Source organism: Pygoscelis adeliae, unplaced genomic scaffold (genome assembly GCF_000699105.1).
Source record: "Pygoscelis adeliae isolate BGI_AS28 unplaced genomic scaffold, ASM69910v1 Scaffold365, whole genome shotgun sequence".
Classification (NCBI taxonomy): domain Eukaryota; kingdom Metazoa; phylum Chordata; class Aves; order Sphenisciformes; family Spheniscidae; genus Pygoscelis; species Pygoscelis adeliae.
The window spans coordinates 624,088-643,632 of record NW_008824783.1 but is presented as its reverse complement, the minus strand read 5'-3'; the positions used below and the strand labels follow the sequence as shown (position 1 = coordinate 643,632).

Sequence of the window (19,545 nt, the reverse complement as noted above, 5' to 3'; positions counted from 1 at the left end):
AAATACAAAGCAATTCAACATCTCCATGGGGATCCTGCTATTGTGACAGTTGCTGTTGGGGGGGAGCTTTGAAAATGCAGTACAGCTATTCATGTTATGGTACTGTAAGGATCCAAACTTATCTTCAGCTGCCAGTTATGCTCATGTTCATGAAGGTGGGAGTTTTTGTCCCTGCCCTTAGTTTCTCTCCACCTTTGGAGCATTATCTCTGTTCCTGCAAATCAATAAACCTTCTCTGATGTAACGCTGAAACCAAAACTACCTGTTTACTGAGACAGATCATAAGCAAGCTGGTTAATCTTCACACTGTGGAGAAGTGGCACATCACATAGATGCAATAACCAAACCTTAGAATGAAAGATTACATAGATTAATCTAAGATACATAGATTCTGAGCAGGAATCTACAAAGATATTATCAGTAGTTATGTGTTGTAACCCTTTGGTTACCTGAAGTGATTTCCTGATTGATTTATCTATCATCCCTTGTGCCCGATGCACAAATTATTTTTATTCCAACTCTAAGTACGTACCAAATTTGGGGCAAATCCTGCCCAACCTGTCTTGAGCACCCTCAAGTTCACTACCACAGCAATCCAATTCATCCAGCAGAAGAGGAGAAACGCAACCGTTTTAAGTAAGTCGGGATCAAGACCGTCACAAGGTGCTGCTTCTGATCTACAGCAACTACCCCAAAACCACGTACTGGGAGCTCAGGGGCATGTAATTAAGAACACTGGCTGCTTCCCCCACCTCATTTAAAAAACAGCTATCTTTTGTTTAGGATGACTTAAGAGCCCGATGCACCACTGCCCGATGCAGTGCATCGGGCTCTTAAGTCATCCTGAACAAACGAAGCATTAGCATAGCCATCTGTTTGGGCGACCAGCTGCAAGACATGTGGTTAGAAGACCAACAGACCACGAAAAATCACGGGCTGCTGGGCCGGTTCAGCGGCTGAGAGGCAGCAGCCAGATGGCCAGTCGGCACACCCCGCTCTTTGCCAGCCAGTGAGTCAAACACATGGGACAGATCAGGGAGCGGGTGACGGGGCTGAAACTAGGGCACCAAGGTTAGTGAGGGATGTGGAATAGAGAAGATGTGGCCGAGTGCCGGGAAAAGTCTCACCCATTACTTTAATAGGGCGCCCTAGCTTATGAACAAGAAACTGAGAGCAAGATTTAGCAATCCAGGCAGTTAAGAAGATTTTTTTTTCACCTTAGGCAAGACATTCAGTGCCGAGAACAGTCTTCATTGTTGGGATTGTTCAAAATTTGCACCTTTGGCCTCTCCAGTGTACTCGCTTTGACTTTATGCAAATAAAAATAATGCTAACAGTTACATCTTCTGAGTCAGAAGCTTCAGGTAAGGCAGCTCGACACTTGGGAAACAAGACAAGCACAGGCATTTCTCAAGCCAGGGTAAGTTTTTCTGTATTTATATTCCAGTGGTGAAATGCTAATCTGGATAATGCAGTCCACTAAAACGGTTACTTCTTACCTAGTCTGAGTTCTCCAAAGTTCCCACACCCAATCTTCTTGCCCACTCTGAAGTTGGGTCCCACCATAAGAACGCCAGAAGACGCCGATGAGCTTGGTCGAGAACCATGCCCGCTCCTTCCTGGCATTCCTTTCGTCGTCCGCTGCCTTTCATCCTTTTCCCTATTAGGATGGTCCATGATCTTAGGGAAATATCTCTGCCAGCAAGCTGGCAGAAAGGAATTGGAGTACGCACTCTTCTCCTTAGAATAGAAATATATATCCAAAAGTATCTGAGTCAGGGTCGAAGAGAGTCATGGAAACGCATGGAGTTCTTTTGGCACCGTATCCAGTTTCCTAATGCATCTTGATAATGTACCAAAGGGTCGATTATGTTCTTGAGAACTCAATAAAGGCAAGTTGCTTTTGGTTTCTTACCTGGGGAAAAGAAAAAGGATACATGAAATAAAAATCATTATTTTAAACTACCAAGCAAGAAATGTACAGCAGGACCAATGTCCAGAACTTTCCCGGCCTCGAGGAAATTAACAGCTCTACGGCAACGTTACCATTTTCTTAACAGTTTTCTGATAAAAAGCCCCGACGTCACAAAGAGATCTAAGTGCTGCCCATCCACTGCTTGCTACTGGAGTTATCAGGACTCAGGCTGCACATACTAACAAAAGCAACTTCCATTACACCAGCGCATCAGGTGGAAACTGCAAGGAGATCACGTCCCATCTTTAAAGCAACTGTGAAGTGTAAAGTTTGTTTTCTTCTCACGTCATACATTTAGAAAGTATTACACAAAAGCCAGACAAAAAATAAAAAGTGGCAAAGGAAAGGTGCCAAGAGAAGAAAACATTGAAGCACTTGGGAAGTCAAATTCTCCTCCATTTTACATCTTTTAAAGTTGACCTCAAATATATTTGCTAATTGAAACTGTTGTCTTACAGAGATGACCAAAATTAGTAGCCAAAGCAAGATTTATTATTTTTTAAAAATATAGAAGTTTCCTGAAATCTGTATCAACGTACAGTTAACGTTACTAACATGATTTAGTTGCCAAAAAAAAAAAAGATGTTTTGGAAAAACAGACATTTTAATGGAATTGGGTGGGGGACTCAAGGGCCAAGATCATCTCCAGCAGCTTACATTCATGACTGGCAAAGAAAGCCTGACAGTTCTCCCAGAGAAACTGAAGTACGCCTTCCTCCCGCGCGTCCAAACTTGTCACCACCATAACCCCAAGGGCAGGCAACTCTGGACTACTCCAGACAGTGCACTGGTGCATCTCAGGAGCATCGGTCTGCTAACTCTGTCAAAAGAGGACAAGAAATAGATGCTTCTCAACCCATGCAGGCCAAGCGGTTCCTCTGTGCCCCTGGACCAGCCTAAAAGAGAGGCAGGAGCTGTACAGACCCAGGAGGTCCTGCTCCACAAGTGCAGTCCAGGGAGCGCAGGGAAGATTGACATCTCACCATGAGACCCTTCCTAGGACGTGAACTCACACTGGATCGTTAGTGCAGCCAAATGATTCAGCTCAGCCCCGCTGTGGTCAGAAGAAATTCCTACCACTCAGACATGAAACTCTGAAGCCTCTGTAACAACAGACCATTGCGGCCTGATGGGACAGTCCAGAGGTACTGGTGGTGGTGGGTGAACTTCCCCTCATTTCCCAAGCAATCAGCAGGACGAAGGGAAAGGTTGCAGCATGCTTTGTCTGTACAGACGCTGCATCGGGAACCAGTATTAAGCAGCAGATGTGGACACTCTGGAGATGTTCGTGGTGCAGTTCTTAAGCAAGAACTGGAATAAACATACCTGGAGCTATCCCCCACACCCCAGGACCTATACGTACTGGATTGTACTCCTTTAGGACACTTGCACTCACGATTTTCCAGACGTGAATGGAAGAGTGCCTGAATAATTTTAGGAACAGGGTTTGTGTCCTACTTCAGCTGTAGGGAGGTACGCAGAGGCTTCAATGTTTGCACGGAAGTTAGCAAATACCTCCAAAGTCAGCAGAGAAGTGCTAAATGAAACCACCTAAACAAGAGTCAATGTGGAATGACATCAGCCATCAAACACTATCAGATACGCCCAGAAACACAACCATATTTACAAGGGTTCAAGAGTTACTGAGGCAATTGGCTCAGTCCTCCTGTAGCAATACATTTTTAGAGGATTTAGCAAGGGTTTCTTCTGTTTGTTTCATGAGATGAAGCTAACCTACCTACTTCCAGTTATCAAAGAATAAAAGACAAGAATTATTACCCATCCACAAACCAGTGGCAGGGAACAAAAGCATTAGCCCTTTTGAAATACGAGTATGCTTTCCCTAGCCTTCAACTGTGGTATACCATTATTTCTGGAAACTTTTGTTTTGATCTAAGGTATCTGTAATATAAGGCAGAAGCCATTCACACTAGATCCAGAAAATGCAGGTAGCTACCAGTTGGAAATTCCAGTTTCTGAATATTGAACTCGTCTTCAGCACAACTCTGAACTTTTCTATCCATTTCCATTTGCAGTTCTGTGTGTGTGCAAAGACGGCACAGTTCTTCCCAGCTTGAGCTTCCTCCCTAGATTTTTTTTTTAAATACTTCTGCAAAAAACGCAAATATTAAATACAGAGAATGCACAACTTGCACATCACTTTGCAATTGCTTTCTGCTACTTTTGTTCATATATTATTGCAGGCTTCTGTATCAGACAGGGAGTTTGCAGGACTCTAAACAGACTCCCATCTTCATAGGAAGGATGCTGTGTCCCTCCACAGTGTATCAGGAAGACCTTGAGGAACGAATAATAGCGTAAAGAAACATCCATACACACGAAAGGATGCTTCATGCAACATAACAATCCCACAAAACCACCCATCTTTAACAGTTTATACTAATGCTTAGAACCTAGCTCAGGTTGCACAGATTACAACCCACAGGATATTTCATCCAGCCCGTGACTCAGCAGCCCTCTTTTCTAAAATGAAAAGCAGATGAATTCTCGTTGTCGCTGTGCACAAAGGTGGATCTCTGCAGAAAACATCATACAGCATGTTTGCAGCAAATCCAGGAGGTCTGAAAATCATCAGGTCATCCAAGAACCACTGTATCACATCCATCCTACCAGTTTGGCCATTCCGACTCAGAAACTGCAGCGTCAAGCTCCCAACATGGTACTAAGTCACGTGTGAAACACCATTCACGATTAAGCACCGCTGGCCCAGCCAGAGACAGAAGAGTTGGAGATGTTCACATACAAGAGATTCAGTATTTAGTACTACCAAGCTTTACTTGTACCTCAAATTAATTCAAGATTTAATACTTAAAACTGAATATGGATAAGCAGGAAGTATCCGTTACAGGCAAACAGGATGAACTGGTTTTTCATCACAGGCATCCCAACATACTTTCAGCTGCAGCGTTCATTTTGAGGGGGTGAGTTAGCACTGCTTCTCAGAGCTGTTTGCGTAGACGCAAGCACGGTTGTATTTGCTTTGTGAAACCAGCTTGCAGAAGCAATGACGATGTTCTATCAGATATCAGAAAAGCACTTGGACCCCACCCCAACCTGTCCTGGGAGGAGAGACTTGCTTCAAAACAAACAACATAAAAACCCCAAAAGGACAGTCACTGAAACTAAGGAATTTTATTGCTGAACAGAAATCAAATGTGAGTATGATGGAGTGCTTCTAGGGCTGGATCACTAAGAAAGATGAGCAGAAGAGCGAAGTTCTATGAATAAAAAAAGTAGCACTTTGGAAAACGCACTTGATCCCACCAAAGCTAGAGAGGAGGATTTGTTTTCCCTGGAGACCAAAGCCATTCTTTTCATCAAGGTTGGATAATCCACGGGGAACAACTACAGACCTCACAAAAGGGTAACAGAAAGAAGTCTCTAGCAAGAGCACAAACCCTGCCCAGTTTACACTTGCAAAAAACAATGCACAGCATTGTGTGAGACATGAAGGGCAGCACAGCTCCGTAGACTGAGAAGATGCTACTGTGAAGGACTACATGAAGGGGGGCTAAAAACCCTGAAAGAAAGAGGCAAAATCTGCACGACAGCGACCAATTACAGCACAGGAAGGAGGAATGATACAATTTTTATAAAGTTGCAAGCAGATTTGTTTTTTTTTCTTGCTCATTCAGCTAACAGTTACATGGCCAGTAGAGAGCATAAGAAAAGTCAATATAAGCTAAAACCACTGGAAAGTGTTTCTAAACAACCCTGATGAACATGAGGTGGACTGGGAAGAGACAGGCTGTTTAAGAACGCACTACAATGTTTCCCTGCATGATGCCAGAAGCCGTTTAACCTTCCTTCTGCCATGAAGTACTACCAGCTTTCAACCTGCAGAGTAGATGGATCCAGATAGTGAGGTTGTTCTGCAGCAGAACCTGACGCCTAGGTGCAGATCTTCTCAAAGTTGTTTGGCTACCTGCTGGCACAAGACAGCATGGTTATAGAAAAGCGTTTTACCAGCTATGATGAAATGGGGCTGAAAGCCACCAAAAGGTAAAGGCGCACAATTTAAGATGTTTCCAACGGTTGATATGAGTTGGCCTTGACCTTCAGCGACTGCAGGTCAGGCGGTGCTCTGTCAGTGCTCGATGACACAAGGACATCATTCCTCTAAGGGCTGCTCAAGCCTCTTGCAAGCACAAGCCCTCCTGAGCCTCAGTACAGTTTCCCCCTCCTCCAGACTAAAGTCTGAACTCAGCTCAAGCCCCGTGTGCCAAGTTTCAGATCCAACATCAGAAATATACTGTTTGGTTTGACACTTACACCATCTTGCTCAGTGCATCTCAGATGGGACAAGCAACTCCATACTTCTCAGGCAGATTAAGTACAGAGCTCCACCACACATTTTCTGGCTAGGGAAATAAGATGTTAACGGTTATAAGCTACTACGCCTCCATCCTTCCCCCGTTCCCCATCCGTATAAGGTCTCCCCAGGGAGAAGGATGGAAAGGTCACGCCTGACAGTCTGCAAACACTAAACATCCTCTCTCTCAGCTGAAAGCCTCCTGCAAACAGGAATTCAGATCAGCAATGAATGAGTGAACCAAGCGTTTGATAACCTCTTTATTACGGCCAACCCTACGAGCAGATCCCAGCTGTTGGTACACCAAATCGCACAAAGATCTTTCACTATTGTTACCACATACTAAAAACAACTGTAGTAAATATGGCATCAAATATGGCTTTTGAAGACTAACAAAGCGCTTGGCTTTGGAAGAAGAGTGGCAGAAGAATGAAGAGTAGACTGTAATTTGAAGTCAGTCGCATTAATATTTAAAGACTACTCAGAACACCAGGACTATTTCCTGCCACGATTCAAAGTTTTTTCATAACGATTTTCCTTCCTACCTTTCCACCCACTCAGCAAGATTGCTCTTGAAAGTTACTTGCATTTAAACAAAGCTGCATGAAGATATTTCCCTAATGGTGACTCAGTCCAATTCCAGTATTCATTTCACTACAATATAGTTGGAGGCACAGGAACAGTTATTTAATGAAAGATACAGGCTTGAAAGGAAATTACTTAAAGCACAGTTAGCTAAATAAAAAAAAACAACCTTGTATCCTACACACTTCAGAACACTTAGGACCCGAGATCTAAATCACAACCTCACCTCCATCAATAAAACCGCAGCGCTAGAGCTACAAACCAGCTTCTAGGCAGTGTCAAAGGCAGCTGCCGTTCGCGTTGTGATTCGTAGCACAGTCCAGCATGAAGGAAGGTTTATCGCTTACCGAGCACTCCTTACAGCACAGAGACATTGCTCACAGACAGCCAGTTTTCTCAATTAAGTCCTTAAGTTTGAAAGCAGCAGAAGTAAAGGACAACGCAAACAGAGAGACTGGTGTGAAAAAGCCAGAGCAATCCTTATTCCTACCCTTCAAAGGAAAAGCTCGCTTCCCTTGCACTGAAAATTTCTTTGACCTACTTGAGATACGCTGGAGACCCTTCCAAGATAAGAACAAAAGCTGTCAAAGTCTTGTTTTGTGGCACAATTTCAGAAAATGTCCAAACTGAAATTACAAATGAACCCCCCTATCTTCAAATCAAATCAAGCAGACCTGATCCAGGTCTGTGTGTGTTTCTGATTCACGAAGGAGTCAAAACGTGCTAGAAATCCAACTGGAAATGCTTGGTGGACGGATCACCACCCTAACAAGCAGAAGTAGTTCAGCCCTACAATTCCTTCTTCCTTCTTTTAAGAAGAGACCTTCAAGAAAGCCCCATTTTCTTTTAAGATGGGTGATCTCATCCCGCTCTCTACAGAAAAAGGAACTCAATTTCTCAAAGCAACTCCGAGATCGTTGCTTTAGGACAAGGCACATGTCTTCTCACTGTATTTTCCAACATCCACCCCAGGTGCCTGTGTAATACTTTTGCTAAGTCTCTTGATCTAGGGAGTGCTTTCCAGACAAGATCTGCTACTTCCCACATGACTTCAAAGACTATAAAATCCTCCAGGGCTCCCAACTGACATGTTATAAGCATACGGATATGAGATCACCAGCTTCCACCCTCATTCTGTGTAAAAAGTAGAGCCTTCAGCAGCAGAAAACTTCGCTTGCTTTGCCACAGATTGGGACAAACTGTTCACCCTCTGGAAACGGTGTAACAGCCAGGATGCAGGTAATGAAGAATATTTTGAAACCAGGACACATGATGTGTTCACTCACATTCTCAGCATCTGCCAACTCATTTTATTAGCTGACACCCTTAAGTTTAGAGGAACAAGCTGGCTTTGTGTCCTCTGCTTCACTGCATACATTAGCAGCTTCCTAGGTGTCAATGCTCTTCCTATATTACAATGCGATTAGTAAACCTTTCGCTTACAGCTCTGCTCTCTTCTACATGGACACACATCTCCATTGGCTTCAGGTCCCTTCATGCCTTCTCATCCCACCACATCATCTCTTCCCTTCCATGACGTTCCACTTCTTGTCCTGCTTCTGCCCAATGCTACTTTCCAACTGGCCCCAACAAAAACGTCTTTTTCCAAAGCCACCCCCTTATTCACTTCTGGTAAAGTTGCTGTTCTAGTAACAAGAAAATAAAAGACTTAACGAGAACTGCCCTGTTCCTAAGGACAAAAATCAACAGATAAGCAAATATCCTATCTTGGTCTAACCTGGAAGAGGATCCTGCTCTGGTGCTTGGCTATCTACACAAGCTAGTAGGAAGGGAGGGTGCAGAGGCTGAATGCTCTCTCCACTCAGCCATGAGAAATATACTTTTTTTTTTTTTCCTTTTTCTCTCAAGAGCTTTCTGGTTACCTAGAGGTTACCTATCTTCTACTAAGAGATACTCCCCCAATAAGCTTCCTATTATGGGAGTGTATTTCAACTACCTGCCTGTATCCTAGTAGCACCTCCAGATCAGCATTTATCTGTGCTTTCCCAAACAGCACTAGACTGACCTGGTTTCAGTGTCCTCAATGTTGTGCAAAACAACAGAAAAACTGAAAAAGTAGGTCAAAATTCTCTGTTGCAGTTTAAAGCTGGTAACAGCATCAACAAAGCTGCTGCAGACTATGGCAAAGCAGGTGCACGTCAGGTCAGATGTCCCACACTTGGGAGGTTCTTTCCAACCTTGAAGACTACAGATGCCTTTTAAACATTATGAGTTGCTTCTGTTGAATCATTTGACCCAACAATTTAATCTTCAGCTTGTGCATTTAGTTTTGTCCAGCGCTTCGCAGGCAGAAAAAAATGCCTTACAAGATGAGGCATACAAACAGTATTTAAGTCTAAATTGGTGGGAAGGGAGAAGGATGGACAACTGGGAGTCACTACACTCATTGGTTACTCATGAATCCACAAGACTGTCAAGTTGACATCCTACAATTACACAGTTTTTACAGGAACAGATGAACCCAAACGAACTCATACCATTTTCCATCCTAGGGAAGTGAACTTCCATGAAGCCTTTTCCTTGAAGACCTTGTGAACCTGCTAACACACATTATAATCCTCAACTAAATGTGTTAAGTTACTTTTCCAAATAAGTCTCGGTTGATTGTTTCACCGATCCAAGCACCCATTCTGTAAGTTTGTTCCTGAACTTTGTTCTCGATACCCTCTACATAAGCATAGCATGAAAGCCAGGAATGTTAGGGAGGGAAAAAGTAATTTAGTTAGTAGTTTAGTTCTACCACACGAAGATAGTCAAAACAAAAAATAGACCATTTTTCAGGGAAATGGTTTGTGCGATGCAAGCTAGATTCATTGACTTCCCCAATCATGTTCAAGTGAAACATATGCCAGCAGCCATGTACACATATTCCTATATGCTTAACAAAGGACTACAGACCATAATCTGCCAGAAAAAGAGGGTCAGTGCTCTTCATAAAGAGTTGCATTATGCTGGAACAGCTAAATGAACAGTTAAATGCTTAAATAAAATGAAAAAAATCCCCTAATGAAACCTGAGCTCTGCATATTTTTATTTTTTTTTTTTAGGCTGGGAAGAGAAAAGACTGAAGAGCAACTGCCAGATCAGCTCCCCTCTATCTTCTGAGGCTTGCTGCAGAAGTCAGACACACGTCCCCCTGCATAAAAGCCTGACGGAATGCCAAAGCCCCATTTGTCAGCAGCAAGCACCTCCAAACGACGCAGGTGTTCAGTCCACACAGCTGACTGCACACCACCAGCCCCAACACTGCATCCTCAGCAGCCCCAGGAGTCCTGCAGCCCCTGCTGCGCCGCTGCTCCGGGAGGAACTGTCACATCAACAAAGGTTTTTAAGATCTACCTCTTGATATTACAGTAACAAACCCCAGCTTTAAAATCCAGCATTTGAAAGGCTTCTCAAAGACTGGCAAAAAGCACGACGTTTAGGATACCATCTCTGCTTGCAAAAATAGGCTGCATAAGGCCACGTAAAATCAGGTTCCAGCAGAAATAGATATTTAAATAGATATTTATGAGGATGCTACAGGGGAAATGAGAAAAAAAACTGGTAGTAGCAAAGGGTCTGCAACAGACCTGGGGCAGGATGAGAACCCTGCAGATGTTCTCTTCTCTGATACCCAGGCATCACATATACCTGTATTTTTTTCATCTTAATATACCAGGTTGGTTAAAAGCAAAAAGAGAGCCTCAGATATACCTATACTACCCCCTTCTTTTCAGGCAATGGAATTGTAGAAGAAAGGGGCAAAGCCTACCAGAGAAGAGATGACTTCTAGACAGCCACATGCATCTTCAAGGAATAACTCACATCAGGCAGATTCATGTGCTTCCATGGTGGTTGATGGATGCTAGTTTGCAGTTACTAGCATCAACGACGAGCAAAGTCCTTGACAAGACCACCACTGCGGCTTGGGCTCTGGAGCAGGCTTGGATCACTGGAAGCAATATCACTTTTGCAGGTTTATAGCATAATTTAACACAGATGCACCTCAACAGTCTACAACTGTTTTATCTGTGCACTGCCTAGCAAGGAAAAGAAGCCTGGAGGATGAACTGCAGGCAGGCTCAGAGAGTTTGAGAAGACTGGTAAATTTGGCGGTTAAACACAAAAAAAAACCCCTTTGCGCTATCCAAACCATGAAGTGCTCTTTTCTGCTTTCAGAAAGGAATGCAAGTATCAAGTTCAGAGCCAACACAGCTTTCACGGTGTGTTCGTGTGGGGTGGGGAAAAAGCCTCTTACTAGAAGAAAAGTCCTTGTGAACTCGAACAGACAGGGTCAAAGAAAACTGAAGACCCCTTGATAGCAAGGGGTAGGTAGAAGCTGCATTAGTGAAACCCAGCTCGAGCTGACAGGCAGCCCTGACTAATTCAAAGAGGTGCTGAGAGGCATTTGGCCATGTGTCAAGAGGAACGCAAGCACTCATCAGGTTCCTGTTTCCCCTGTGGAGGAACACATTCGTGTTGAGTGCCACCCAGTATCAATGAAAACAGCGTCATTACAAAACAGTAATGAAGTGGGATTCAGCTGTAGGCTCTCTGTACCCCAACGTGAGAGGAAAGCTCCGGGTCCCCAAACTCAGCTTCTGATTGCCTGATGGGAACAGGTTGCCTCTCCTCTGTCCCACCAATACCCAGAATGCCTCAAAAAGCTGAGGACAAACAAGCAGAACAGTTTCTTGGTTGCCTCACATCAGAAGGACACCAAACTTCTGCCAAGGCTCATATCTCCTAAAAAGAGCTTCAGACATGGCTAGTCAGACTCAGGATCTCAGCCCCTACAACCAAGTTAAGTAGAGACCTGGGATGATGCTTGCTAGTAGTCTGAAGCAGCAGTGCACCCTCTGCTTAATATTATCTACATGCTGATTAATACGATGTCCACAACATAGCTGCAAAGATCAAAATACTGCATGTGCTGTGTCTTGTCAGTGTAAAACATCATGGTGATGCTGCTGAGCATTGGCACCTGATGGCTCAGGAGACAGAGGAAAGCTAGTCTGGCCTCTCGCAACACTGAGACCTAAATAGGGGTGTAAGGGCTCTCGGTCCAAGTGTCCACTACACGAAGCAACAAAGCCTTAGAGAAAATACCACTTCCACGCAAACAGAATGAAGTTATGAAGGTGCATCAGAAATAGGTGCTCCTATTTCCTCAGAAGGGAGTTTTATGCAAGTACTTAATTCAGTGCAAGGATTTAGGCTCTGAGCGCCAACACACACCATAAATCAGGCAAGATTCATCCCAGTTTAGGTGTGTCCTCCAGGGATGAATACCAGCAATCAGCCAAAGCAAATTTGGCTGTAAGAGAGACTACATGTTTCGTGTCCTACTGTGGGGCAATATTCAGCACCATGGAAACTGAAGAAGTTGTTCTTCACCACAGCACAGCCTCATATGAAGAGAGGACAAAAAGAGAACCATATGAGGGGACATGACCAAAACCAACAGTTTAGGTGGATAAAAGTCACAAGCATACTCTGTGCAGCCTGTGTAGCTAAACTTTAAGACCTGGACTGGCAGGGAAAGCCCATACGCCCCATAGAAAATGGGGAAGCAGACATCCCTGCCAAGTTCGCATGACTCCAACCCAAGCCATTGCCCAACAGACTTGACTTGGCCCCTGGCTCCAGGTTGCTCATCACCAGAAACTCCTCGTAAGAGCTTGTTAAAAAAGTCGGAAGCACAGTGATGTAAGAGATGGTGAGCTGGAATATCAGCATCTCTTAAAAAAAATAAATAGCAATGGTGATGCCAAAAAGGAGAGACAAGTAGTGTATTAAGAGGAAACACAAGAAAACTTGATACTTAATAATTTAATGTGTGTGTCTGTTTGTTTTGATGCCTGAACTTCACCTTCTCCTTACTTGAAGATACTGCCTTTTCCGGCAGTCACGGGACAGAGGATCAGACCATGCTGTCACTTCATATAATTAGACGTTTGGCAGGAATTCAACTGACATTACCTACATATTTTGCTTGCAACTAAACTATGTCTCAAAGAGGAAGCTATGTACCCGAGACCTATATACAGAGAGAAATCTCCCGCAGCCTTTAATGTGCTGTTTATGTGGAGGCAAAGTGCCGTCAAACAAGGGTGACAAACCTTGCAACCACGTGCAGAGGTTAAAGAGCACAAGGTAGCTGAAAAGGTTAAGAACCAAGACTCCCGGATAATAAATCCTGCTCATTTGGGCTTAATAAATACATTGCTTCAGCCTAAGCAAACAAATCTCAAAGCTGCTACCAAGAAAGGGCAGCAGCTGCCAGCACCCCGATTCCCCGCCATCGCTTCAGTCTCTCCCACCCCACTATTTTTTGTAGGGTAAGGTTTTCACTGGCACAGCTTACTTCCATTAAAAACTGACAGAGCTTAAATATTTAAGGCTCACTTTTTTTACACTCAAAGCCTGAAACCTGCTGCAGTGATTTGTCTTCCCTTCCCATTATGGGATTATACGAACTCCATGAAGTCAGCACTGCAGCTGTGCTACAGACCCAAAACAAGCTGTCAAAAAAACCCCTACCTATCCTACAGGGTAGCATCCTTACAGCATATAAAGAACAACTTTTTCCTTTCTCTCTGAGATTTAAGATTCCTCCTTTTTCAGAGCTCCCAACTGCGTATCCTTATGAAGCAGTTCAGCTGTCAGAAGAGATTGATCCGAATAGCCTACGCGATTGAAAGATGCCAAGCAGACCAAGCAAAACACCCGCTGGAGAAGTACAGCCCCCTTGCAGGAGGGCCAAAAGATGCTTAGGAGCTCTGCGATAGTTCTGTGAAATAATCCTGTCTCTTGCCTTTTTTTATTTTTATTTATTTTATTCTTATTTATTTCTAAACAAAGCAAAGGTCACTCGTTTTGCTGGCAGCTATGAGCTGCCTCCTCCCCGGTGCAAGGTACAGGCTTGGTTACTGGTTTCGTTCTGTGCCCGCAAGTGGCAAGATAGGCTACACCCACACAAACATCATAAGCTCCATAAAAACCCTGCACTTCCTCGGCAGAGCAATTAGGCATAATAATCCCAAGATACACAGTTAGACAGTTGCATTTGTTCACAGAAAGTAAATGTTTGTGCCCAGTTATTTCCTTGATATGGCAAGGAAGCAGCCCATATCACCAGCCCGCAGTGGAAAGCCAAGCAAAAGCCACCGATACTCCAGAGAGCAAGCTACACAGCTTTAAAAAATTGTAATACTTGAAGGTTTCTGTTGTTGGTTGGTTTTGTGGGGTTTTTTTCTTCCTCAAATCTGAAGGTAGCAAGTTGACAGTGGCTTAAAAGTCTTCACGTGCTGGATGGGTGTTTTAGCTTCTTCCAGATTTATTAGCAAGCACCGTCCCACACCCGTCATTTTTCTACTCATGCTTCACAAGATGCAGTTCCTTTGTACAAATCACCCACACTGCTTGCCGAGATGAGATCCATGTGCCACGTCAGCTAGAGCAGCATCAGGAGAGGCAGCCTCCCCACGTTGGCATCCCACGTAAAACCATCCAGCACACCGGGACACATCTGGGTGGCACGAGCAGCATAAGAGACGGCAACAAATACTCTCCGGCTTCTCACGGGGACAGTCTTGAGATAAGCTCTGGAGGTTTCTTTTGACTGTACCCTTCCAGCTGACAGCGTTTGCCTTCACACACCATCAAGCTCAAATTTCCCCCCTTAAGTACACAGTAATCAGACAAATTTAAATTTGCAAAGGATCAGCCTGCTTAGGAGATATCACCATCCCTTCCTCATGCACACTCTTATCCTGATGTGGCCAGACATCACCCCGCCTTTGTGCCAGGTGATGGAGAACCTGCCCAAGATGCGAGAAGCTGTTAATGCCAGCACAGATATCTGGCAATCCACAAGGAAAACCAGATAGTCCTCCACCTCCACAAAAAGGCAACCTGAACGCAGGCAGTGACAGTGTCCCCCCCACCAAGAGCCCAGACCCAGTCCCATGCAGCAGGGCCGCTTGATGACCCTGCACACATGAAGCAGCCCCATTTTTCAGCTGTAAACAACAGTTCCAAAGCAACATCCAGCTTCCGCAGTGTGTTTATTTTCATTATCAAAGCCAGATGTATTCGGCAATGCCACTGTGCTAAGGTCATGGTGGTGGATTTAATTCATGCCAACCTCTGCTGCTGCTACTGATAACCCTCTATCCGCATCTCAGCACCGTCCCACCACCTGATGCTTGTTCTTCAGATCAAGAAACAGTACTTGGGTAGTAAGTGAACACTCCGGCTACCTTTTTTCCAGGTCATCTTGCCTTTTTGGTTACTTCCATTGAGATTTGAACTCCCCAGTGCCAGAAGAGGATCACCACTGAAGTTATTCAACACCCAAAGCGAGGATACTGGACGCCCACCTACAGCACGTTTCGGTTTGGCTGCGAGCAGCAGAACAAGCAGCACTGAGACAAGCGTTCAAGCTCACATTGAATTTGATGGAGCAATGTCGGCTTAAGGAAACGGCATGCAAGTTAGCAGGGGAAACAAGCTGAAGAGGAGATGTTGCAGTTTCAGAGAGGTAATTTTACACGACAGCTTTTCCCACTTCTCTCCTTTCCCTCGTGTTAAGGACTTTGCACAGTTCACAGCCTGGCTCCTCTGTTTGCTGTAAACTTGAGATGTGCCTATGTAAAGCAAATATTGTGCCAAACCAAACAAATCTTCCACCCACTTGCGGTCCAGCAATCTATTAGGAGGGAAAGGCAAGGCACATACCATTAAAGCTATAAATACCACCTAGCATGAACAAGAGTAAAGTCTTGCGGTTAACAAAAAGAAATATTTTGCTCCATTCCTCAAGGAATTAGACTTACATGTTGGCCTTAGCTATGTTGGTATCCCTGTTTTGCAAGCTTCTAACCTATTCATGTGTTTCAATCCCATTTGACAAAGAATTCAAAGACCTTAAATTTCTCCGGCTATTATGATAAAGCCAGAGGAGAGCGATCCACATGTGTTCCCTCACCAAGGAAAATAATGAAGCACAAGCTCAGTTATGCAGTGTAACACAAAGGAACACACATGAGAGAGGAGTTGCTCATCCCTGTCCACAAGAAAAGCTTCACAACTTGGGTCTTATTAGATACTGGATTATCCGAACACTGAAACCACATTTCTGAAGCTGTTCAAGTCATTTATTCCCTCCGTTACAGGATCAGCATTCAAGAGACACTGGGGCAAAGCATGGGTATTTCTGTCTGAGCTAAGACATCCTTATGGGTGCAACCTTCCTCCCAAAGCATACAGTACCAGTTACCTTTGCTGTTGTTCTTCATATATAAAGTAAACACACCGGTAACCATATAAGCTTGCTTGCTATTCAACAAGTGAGAGTGAGCATTTGGCAGATATTTCAAACTGAAGCTGGCTAGCAAGTCAGCTTCATATAAATGAAGGTTTAAGAACACACGGAAACAGAAGAAGCTATAGTAAGCGCAGCTCCGTGCTACTGTATTTCCCATCCTATAATGACGTAAGAATTAGTGACACTGCAGAGAGAAGCCTAAGGATTTCTCAAGAACCAAAACCAGTCCCTGTGATAAGATTAAGGCAACTCAGATGAGTTTGGTGCAAAGAGATTAGAAGACACCTTATGGCTTCCCCTGGATTAGCAACAGGAGAAACTGAAGCCAACGCCCAGCAAATAAATAAACAGTAAGCAAGGAGCAACTATCAGAGGAAGTCCTTGGTTCCAGAAGTTGGAGGAGAAAGCTATTTGTTCTACCCTTTCACACTCATCTAGACTTAAGAGTTAAGTTTATCTTTTTAAATGAAGTAGAGATGCAACACAGGTACTCACATAGATTTGTAGCCAAGGAAAGCACATCCTGATGATAACATTCCTTTGCCCTGCAACACATGGCCTTGGACTAGTTATGGCTGGCAGATTTCTTCACTTTGAGCTTTAGCATTTATTTCACAAGCACCAATCTTGTTGAGCAGAGAGACGACACCTTATTCCACCCTATTAGCTTTAATATCGTGATCTAAAACAAAAAGTGGGGTTTTTTTGTTCCATGCAGGGACTTACCTCCTAACCATGGGAGAAGGCAGAGTATTTACACTACCAAGTGTCTTTGTGTCCTCTGAAAGGCACCAACCTCCCATCCAAATCCATCCCCACCACCAGATCTTCAGTTAAGAAACAGCTGAGCCTCTAAGAATTCATTGCTGAAACCCTGCCTGCTGCAACTACAGATCACCTTTAGGCACTATCTTTAAACCATATTTTCAAGATTAATTACTTCATTACAGTGCCCGTTCCCCTTTCACACAAACAATATAACCTTGAGAAAGCTGAAAAACAAGCCCAATTCTTTAGCCTATAAGGCAGTTCTTCCACAAGGAAAGACAGCACCGCTTGATAGCATCTATATACAACGCCCAGTATTTGCCTGTACATCAGGCACTTTTCAAGAGTCATCTTTTGTGGTTTGAAACCTGATAATGGCTCCATAGTCAGCTACAAAACATCCCTTTGAATCACCGCATGCGAAAGAAAATTCATGCCATTTACAGCTTAGTCCTCTCAGTCAGATTGTAAGAACCGGCAGGTGGCACAAGGACATTTGAGGTTTTTCAGAAGAAATTCATGCCATGAAAGTGCAGGTGCAATAAGAGCATGAGCAAACACACCAAGACACACAGAGGGTGCATTTGGCACAATACCCCATCTTAGGTGGCCGGTAGCAACATCCAGCCAAGACCACAGCAGCACGGGAAATACACAGCAACGCTCTGTATCAGAGCTAAAGACTTGAAGACCGTTTCACGACCTGCAGTGATACTACTGCAATGATGCTGGACTGATTTTCCCCACTTGAATGACTTGTCCTGCTTCTTTCTGAATCTATGTAGCCTTCTGGTACCCATGGCTCACAGAACGGTGCTCTACAGCTTGCATCAAGTGAGGTATCTACTATTCTTTTTGAACCTGTGGCCTCCAGAGCTCATTTGAGGTGAATCAGTGTCCTTGTTCACAGGACCAGCACTATGTCCTCAAAGAGAGCATCCCCCCAAAAATTGAAACTCGATACATTTTAGCGTGGCCAACTTAGACATCTACATCAGAAAGGTCTTTTCTTTTTCTAAGTGACATTTGCATTGATATGCAAGAACAAGAACTGGAAGAATACTGCTTCATCACAAAACTGCACCAATTTGATTCTCATTCAGTTGTAGAAGAAAGTTTAGGAGAGAAGAGCACGGAGGACAATCTGACATCTGCTGCCTTTTAAAGGAAATGCCAAAAAATGGACTTCACAGCATCTGAAGACTCAACATGAAAATGGAAAATAAACTCTCAACCATGGTGGTCTGGCCATCATCCCTCTACAGGACGTATCTCAGGACAAGGTGAAGCCGCACATGGAAAAGGGAACAGCCTACCTAAACATAGTCAGACCCTTGTTTGTGATGGATCATTGCTTGACCACATCTACAAGTACCAGTCAGATGTCCAACAGCTGCCACAACCTCCCCAGGGGACCTCGCTTCATTGCCTGCACTCTAAGTGATTTACTACAACATCGCAAACCTCTGCTGCTACTCGAGGAAGAGAAGATGACAGTGACCATGTATTTGCCTTTAGAAGTCACTTACCATTACCTGTCAGCTGGCTAGGAAGCAAGTAGGACAGTCCCTATCTGAAGCTTATCTGCTCTTCTTCCACAGGGCACACATGCAAATGCAGCAGAGGACCTCTCAGACCAAAGGATTTCTGAAAGGAAACAGAAGATGCCCATTCCAGGAGCAGTTTGTCTGAGCACAGCTGAGTTGCAGCGACCAGCAAACCAGTGCTCGTTAGTGGGGCTGTTCACCACCGGTTCAACTGCATAGGAGTTAGCTTAATTACTGCCCAGACTCTTTTGGTTTCCCCTGAAATGCTATCAAATATAAGTGACAATGCCTGCATCTCCTCTGACCTCTCACACACTCGCATGCTGAGGAAGTGAAAGGATTAAGATTTTACAGCCTTTTACAGGAATTATTTCCTGGATTACTGTGGTAGGTGTATGTTAGCAGGGGGGTTTTGGTTGTTTTAAGGAAAGGTCAAGTTATACCGTACAACAATTTTTCCAATTCATGTATACATATAAGAAAGCAGCTTGTACCTGATCTATGTGCTGATCAGATACATATCGTATCAATTAATAAGTTTTAGTTTTCCTGGTGGTGGTTTTTTCCCCAGGAAAGCAATCAGTGAGACTAAGCATCCACGCACCGCTCAAAAACAGCTTTCACAGATCTATTTACGACAGTACAACCACAGAGTTTGGGTGCGAGTCAAAGCTCCATATGTACTCTGCTTCTGGTTTTGATCTTATAGTAGCTTAGATACATGGTGACATGTTTAATATTCAAGCAACTGCAAGTGCTGAAGCACAGAAAGAGGATTCAAGGTGATGAGAAAAACCTCCAAAACCATAGAAGTGAAACAATTAGGCATTTACCTCCAGATTTCTCAAGACCTGAGGGAAGTAAACAGTAGGCAAACCTTTCTCAGAGCCATCGGTCTCTCCCAGTAACATTTTCTATCCACTTTTCCTAGTGGCCCACCTTCAGGTGAATCCCAAAATGGCTTCACAAGTCCTCTACAGCACCCTACGAGTCTGAAACACTG

At 44.0% G+C, this 19,545-nt stretch overlaps 1 protein-coding gene across 1 annotated transcript in view; it reads right to left on the bottom strand.

Moving 5' to 3' along the window:
- The window catches only part of CSNK1G1 (casein kinase 1, gamma 1), a 91,522-nt gene that overhangs the window by 61,231 nt on the left and 10,746 nt on the right, over positions 1-19,545 (bottom strand). The window contains exon 2 of the mRNA XM_009323852.1: positions 1,500-1,915. Within this exon, the coding sequence (XP_009322127.1) occupies positions 1,500-1,677 (178 nt within the window). The 5' untranslated portion in view covers positions 1,678-1,915. The remainder of the gene's footprint in view (positions 1-1,499; positions 1,916-19,545) is intronic.